Here is a 7,344-nt window from a genome sequence, read left to right on the forward strand (position 1 = left end):
TTAACTGTGTGTATGAACTTTTCTTCATATAGATTAGTACTCACGTAGAGAGAGAAGTATGTTCTTAATTCACTGCAAATGATTAAAGAAAATCTTGAGACTGATTACTAGAGGAGAAAATGGTTCTGATTTCACAGCTGGAATGATTGTGTGTGTGTGTGTGTGTGTGAGCAGACATCCATCAGCTGGTCTTTATACTGGGACATGAGATGGCTCACGCTCTGATTGGTCATGCAGTAAGTCCCGCCCACACTGTCAAACCTCTGCACAGAAACACCCGAATGGACATTATTTTTGTCATTTTATCAGGATCTATTTTAATCCAATAATGAATTATGCCTAAAGTAAAGTATCCAAGAGCGTAGTGTTAAATTTCTGTAAGTAATCTCTCCCTTAGGGTCATTTTGATTTCAATTTAAATGTATATGAGTATTATATGGTTTGCTACCCATTGTCTGATGGTTGTAGGGTCTTCACACTGCCTCTGGCCTTTATAGTTTGGATCAAACTAAATTTATACTTCCTTTGCTGTGTCCCTCAGCTTTTTTCTGGAAGTAAAAGACCCTTCATTAGATTCAAGTGCTCGCTTTATCTCTCTTTTGCGTGTGTCATGTTTTACTTTCATCTCTTCTCTTGGTTTAAATGAAGAGAAGGAGGCGTCCTGTCTCAGAGGCACTAAGCGCTGTTAAGGGTTGGGTTTAAAGAGATGTTTTAGTTTCAGAGCTGTTGCATCACTGCGTGCTTGTGGGTCTGGTTAGAGTGAAGAAGCTTAACACTGATATCAGGACTAATATGACGTGGTTGTGAAAAACTAAATTGATTTAGTACATTTTTCTGTGACACTAAAAAGTCCCTTTAAAGCCAAGAAACACGCTGTTAGACTCACGAGTGCTTCCTTTGTTATTTCAAACCGCAACAAGCTAGCAGATGCTGGAACAGATTTCAAACCTGCATGCACACTGTCTCAGTGATTGTTTTATTCTGATAGCTACAAGCAAGATGAAAAACTAATTGACACACATTATTTATTTGATTTGTTTATTCATATGCAGCCTATTAGAATGATTTGTGAAGCATCACGTGACACTAAAGACTGGAGTAATGGATGCTGAAAAATCAGCTTTGTCATCACAGAAAATGTGGTACGTTTTAAAACATTCAAATATAAAATGTAAATTGTAATAATTCTTCACAATATTACTGATCAAGTAAATGCAGCCTTGGTGAGCATAAGGGACATTCAACAACATAAAATCTTATTAATGGTGGTATATATGTGAAACACAAAATGTCCAAGCAGCTCTTTTCCACACTGAAGTAGGTGAAATATGGCTGTGTCACATATATTTTGTTTGCTATATTTTATGAGCTATTTAAGTCTTTTGAATGCAATAGCTTTGTGTAAGGACCAAACCAAAATTTTAGTTGATAGACACTGAAAATCATATGTAAAAGCATAGATATTTGGTAAACATCTCCCATAATATGGAGGACCAAACCTGCAGGAATGAAAAATAAATAAATGTTATTATTTATCATTTATTTATTTTTAATTTCTGCAGGTTTGGTCCTCTATACTATTATACTATGTTAAAATGATTTTAAAAAAATGTGAAAATAAAACAAAACCATCCATTTTAATGCAAATAAGCTATTGTAATAGGTTAAATGATTATATAACAGTATGATTCCCATTACAGTATACACTTATCACAAGCAATCCATAATCTCAGAATGCTCCTTCAACACCTTTTATTATCATATGACCATGAAGCTGACATAATTACCCAACAAATCTGCTTTGCGGCATGTACCCGGCCACTCGTGGACATGTGTTTTGGTATATCTGTTGCCCTTCTTTCAATACAATTTGTATCGCAATTACAATTCAGTGTGATTCATTATGTCTCTCTTTGCTAAATTGCTTGTTTCTTTTTGTTTGTTTTTCTACATTGTTTCTAATTGGGCATGCTGTCAAAGAATGGGCTGCTAAGCAAGATTAAAAAAAAAAAAAAAAAGTTCTTAACACCGAAATACAACAAAACCCCTTTAATGTTTTTGTGGAAAAGTTTTTTTTTTTTTTTACAGGATTCTTTAATAGAAAGTTCAGAAAAGCAGCATTCATAAAAAATACATTTTCTGTATTCTTATAAATGTCTTTGTTGTCACTTTTGATCAATATAATGTGTCCTTGCTGAGTAAAAGTATGAATTTGTTTTAAAAAATCTTACTAACTGATTATATGTATACATATTGTGTTTGTATTACATTTTGTTTGCTCAGAATTAAGCATAAGACTTTGATGGGACTCTATTTAGGTTGGGTTTGTCCATTAATGATGCAAATACTCCTTAAATATTGATTCTAAAATCCCTAAACGACCCTTTAAACGTGAATTATACTCCTCTACTCGAGCTCAAAGAAACCTTCTCAAGTACTCTCTTGCCACCATTGTAAAACAATAACAATATCTCAGAGGAGATCTTATTTGGGTTTCTAAGGACTTCAATTTAAGGTTAGTTAGAATTCAGCTACATTTATTTGCCTTCTAAATGGATATTGAATTTGCATTTTCTGAAGCACTGTGCGGCGTGAAACAAAGGTCCACTTTAAATTTAATTGTACTTTGGTTTTTTATGGTGTTTTTCTTCTAAGATACCGTGTACTCTCCTGCTCTCTTTTTAATGTGGATATTTTCATCCCTTTTTTCCCTGTTTTTCATCGTCTTTTCCCATTACTTTTAAAATAAATTACATTTTAATGGTTAAGCTTTTTATCTCCTAGTCATTTTGTTCTCCAAATATGCTTCACTTCATTCTGTCCATCTTCCTCTGTTTACTCAATATAGCTTCTGTGTGCTCTGTCAGAACAGCTCATTTAACTGCATATTCTCTCTCTCATTTTCTCTGTCTGTCTTGTAGTTCTTATTTGACCGGCCCTTCAGTCGTAAGCTGGAGGCAGAGGCGGACCAGGTTGGCCTGCAACTGGCTGCCAAGGTACTGTAGAAATTGTATTATTATCAGGGTTCAATTCCAAGGGAACACATTGATAAAATGTCTACATAAAATGCACTGTAAGTCCAGTTTCTGTTACATAATTTACATTTATATATACGTTTCATAAGTTGCAAGTGCATGGATAAGCAGCATAGTGCTGCGTAGCAGCCCATAACTGAATTATAAACCTGCTTAACCATTGTTTGTAAAACATTGTGTCGGGCTTGATGAAAATTTGTCACAATTAACACTTTCTGTTCAGAAAATCAGGTTAAATAAATATGATTTAAGCTGTTTATAGCTTAGTGTTGTTTTAGAGTTGTTATTTTTTTTCTATGATTAGTTTTAGTTAGTTTAACTAGTATTTATTAATATTTTTCATTTTATTTCAGCTTATTTTAATTGCTGAGAACAATTTTTAATAGTTTGAATTTAAGTTAATATCTGTTATAGCTAGGGTTTGGGATTTAGGTTTTGTTTCATGTATATTATGCAAACCAATTAGCATTTGAATGTAAATGCGCAAACTTATTTTAAAATCTTTTAGAGCACCTTGGATTCAACATCTTCCTTATTTGTTTGAAAAAAAATTATATTGCATAGTTAATTTGTTATTTTTATTTGTCATGTAGGATAGATATAATCTGACCATTGCATTTAGGACAGCTTCTTATCAAAATAGTTATTTATTATTTAATTTGGTTAGTGCTGCTGTCAGATGAATCATGAGAAAACAACTTTTATGTCATGTCGAGATCATTAGCAGATTAAATCGGGATAATGAGAAAACAGCTTTTGGGAATGTCAAGATCACGAGAAAACAAGAAAGAAAGTAAAATAATAATAATAATAAAAACTTGACAAATTACAAATAAATTTACTTTTGAAGGCATGACATATTTTAGAATAATGTCACTCTAAATAAAATCTGTATAGATAATAATTAGTAACTTATTCTTACTAGAAAACTGGATAAATTAAAACCGTGAAAAACAAAATGCAATTCTGTGCTGCGGAACCTGCTTTTTATTAGTTATTTATAGTCACAGTAACCTACATGACCTCTAGATGGCACTGTTTCGTTACAAACTGCTTGACGGAAGCGTTTCTCTCTATGTGGTAGTGATCTGATTCGGTGTAGTGCTCTTCCTGACAGCATGTCTCCTGATCCCATGCTTGGCATCATTATGGAGAAACAGTCAATTCCCTTCTATCTCTTGTAATAGTAATAACGGGCCGCCTGCTGCTCGTAAACGGGCCCGGATCCAGCCTGCCACAGCCGGCTCGGTGAAGGACACTGGCACGTTGCTGCGGTAACAATGCGAGGCTTGCTAGACTAGTCATGAGTCATGCTGTCCGTGAGCCAGCCAGCTCTCGGCTGCAGCTAATGACGCTGTCCAGAGCTTCGAGCACTCGTTGGGTTGTGTGTGTGTCGTCTCTCTGTTTGCTTCCTTTGATGATGGCGGGGCTTTAACAGTAATAACGGGCCGCCTGCTGCTCGTAAACGGGCCCGGATCCGGCCTGCCACAGCCGGCTCAGTGAAGGACACTGGCACGTTGCTGCGGTAACAATGCGAGGCTTGCTAGACTAGTCATGAGTCATGCTGTCCGTGAGCCAGCCAGCTCTCGGCTGCAGCTAATGACGCTGTCCAGAGCTTCGAGCACTCGTTGGGTTGTGTGTGTGTCGTCTCTCTGTTTGCTTCCTTTGATGATGGCGGGGCTTTAACATGCCTGGAAACCATCTCTGTATGTGTGTTTATTGAGATTTGTATGTGTTTCTGTCAGGCGTGTGCTGACGTGAGGGCAGGCCCAGTCTTTTGGCAGCAGATGGAGATCTATGATCAGTTGAGAGGCGAACCCACCATCCCCGAGTGGCTGTCCACACACCCTTCCCACCAAAACCGTGTCAGACAGTTGGACCGCCTCGTCCCTGAGGTAAAGCACATGAAAGCAAATATATGCATCATTAGATATCGTTAGACAAGACTATATGAGTGAAATCTTTCCACACAAACGCAAACCATAACATGTAGCAGCTGAGAAGGTAACAACCATTTCAAATGGTTAAGGAATTGATCTAAAAGATAGAACCATCAAAGCCATGGCCTAGTGTACTTGTTTTTAACCATGCTAAGCTTTGGTGCCAATGCATCATTTCCCATTTGAATTCCCAGTCCCATTTTCCTGTCCTTCCTCGTAATTTCCAGTTTTCTTTAAAAATGTGGCCAACATGCTGTTGCGCTTCGGGCATCCCGAGTTCGAGTCCCAGCTCGCGGACCTTTCCCGATCCCATCTCCCACTTCTCTTTAATAAATCTTTAAAAAAAAAGTGCCAAACATAATAACAGACTGTGGAGGACTAAAAGTATTGCTTAAAAATTAAATGAAATAATCAATAATCATGAAAAAAAGAAAAATGTTAATGTAAAAAAGGACATTTTCAAAGTTCATTTTAAATATTCAGTATTTAAGATTATTTAATTGATATTTAAAATCTAATTAAAATTAACAGTAAATTGATAAATATTTTTTAAATCCATCATTTCACTTGAATTTTATAAAGCATTTACAGATTACTTTTCTTTATCCATTTGCTACTGGCTTTTCTTTATCATTTTGCCAATCGATAAAATGTCATTGGACAGTTCACACATGGACGTTCATTGGTTGCTCCCACATGTGAACTATCCAGTGGCATTTTTACACAGCCAACCAACTGCTAAAGAAAAGCAGTTGGCAAATGGGTTTAGAAAATGTTGCATTTAAAATGGATTCACTAATGTACTGTTATTGTTATGATATTTTAACTTATACTAACTTAAGATTTTTAAAAATTTATATTTATTTGGCAATTCAAAATTGTGTGTTTGAATCAATACAATGATATTTCTTAATTCATTTTTTAATAGCACTCTTAGTTCTCCTTACTGAACAGCATTTTATTGTGTAAAAATAATTTTACCTTCACTGGGGTCCAAACATCTGAGACCACTAGTGAAAAAGCGTCTATTTTGCATTTCTACTCTTATGACAAAAAGAAAAAAATTAAAAATGAACAATAATTTCAGAACGTCAGTGTTTGGTATGTCTTTAATGATGGCAGCATTTCGCTTAATGAACTCTACAAGTTTGTGTAAAACCTAATAAACATGTTCTCCATTATGATTTGAGATGATCCAAACAGTATCTTTAGCTTTGATGGAAATGGATTAGCTTTGACTGTTTAGTCAAACACACAAGCTCTTTTTCAAGGGAGAGCTGTTTTCTGTATTTAAATTGAGGTAGATGTCCTGGGTACACTGTTCTCTTGATTTAAAGAGTATCCATCAGAAAGGCTCGCAGACGCGTCTGAATCCAGACTGCACCAAAGCTAACGAGACGTCAAGAGACCCCTCTGCTCTGGAGCAAACTCAAACCTCTACACACATGCCTTAGACCACGTTCATAGTGGAAATGAACACATAAATGCTCTTTTGCTGGAAGGGAAAACCAAACTCAAGAGCCATGAATCGCAGAGATGTCAGAAAACTCAACATGCATATGGTGGAATCCTTAGATCAGTACTAGCAACAACAGGAGAAAGCCTTCATAAGCGATTTAGGCTAAATAATTCACCACATGAGCCATTATGCAGCACATCACGATATATAGTGCACTGCATGAAATGCATGGCAGTGATTTGCTGGAGTATGAATTGAACTCCATCAAAATCTCATGCTTGATTCTGAATAAACACAATACAATTTCCTCTCATAAAATAGCAACATACTTGATGGCAGTCTGGATTGAGAAAGTGTTTATAGTCCAGGGGCCTCATTTATAACCATTGCGTACGCACAAAACCAGCCCTGAAAGAGGCGTACGCCACTTCCTGCGCAATAGGTGGGATTTATAAAAACAAACTTGACGGGAAAATTTGCGCACCTGCACGCAAACTCTGTACGTACGCTCAAAAGATTTTGCGTACGCACAAAAGTTACGCACTAAGTGACCACCTGCTTGCACAGGGAGCGTGTTGGGGACTATTTAATTTTCTATATCATTGCGCTTGCTATAACTGAATGCCAGAATGTTAAGTATTGTAATTTGCTTAGCCAGTTTCATATTTAATATGGATTAATATATAAATATAATCTATATCTATGACTTTATACATCATAGTATTTTGTTCCTGAATAGTAGCAGCTACTGTTAGTTTTAGGCTATAGCCTACCTAAAAAGTTAAAACACAGTTTGTTTTATTTGTATCCTTGTGCTATTGCTAGTTAGGCTACTTGTTCATTTATTACTGACTGTTTAATTGTCTTTATGTAACATTATTTATTAAAATGCAAGGTTACTTGAGTCAGA

General features: G+C 35.9%; 1 protein-coding gene across 1 annotated transcript in view; it reads left to right on the forward strand.

Moving 5' to 3' along the window:
* The first annotated feature begins 204 nt into the window (after nt 1-204).
* LOC107712844 (metalloendopeptidase OMA1, mitochondrial-like) overlaps nt 205-7,344 on the forward strand; it is a 15,517-nt gene continuing 8,377 nt past the window's right edge. Inside the window, exons 1-3 of the mRNA XM_016518207.1 lie at nt 205-236; nt 2,922-2,996; nt 4,781-4,930. Of these exons, the coding sequence (XP_016373693.1) occupies nt 210-236; nt 2,922-2,996; nt 4,781-4,930 (252 nt within the window). The 5' untranslated portion in view covers nt 205-209. The remainder of the gene's footprint in view (nt 237-2,921; nt 2,997-4,780; nt 4,931-7,344) is intronic.

The sequence above is a fragment of the Sinocyclocheilus rhinocerous genome, unplaced genomic scaffold, assembly GCF_001515625.1.
Source record: "Sinocyclocheilus rhinocerous isolate Xijiao unplaced genomic scaffold, SAMN03320098_v1.1 scaffold478, whole genome shotgun sequence".
Lineage (NCBI taxonomy): Eukaryota > Metazoa > Chordata > Actinopteri > Cypriniformes > Cyprinidae > Sinocyclocheilus > Sinocyclocheilus rhinocerous.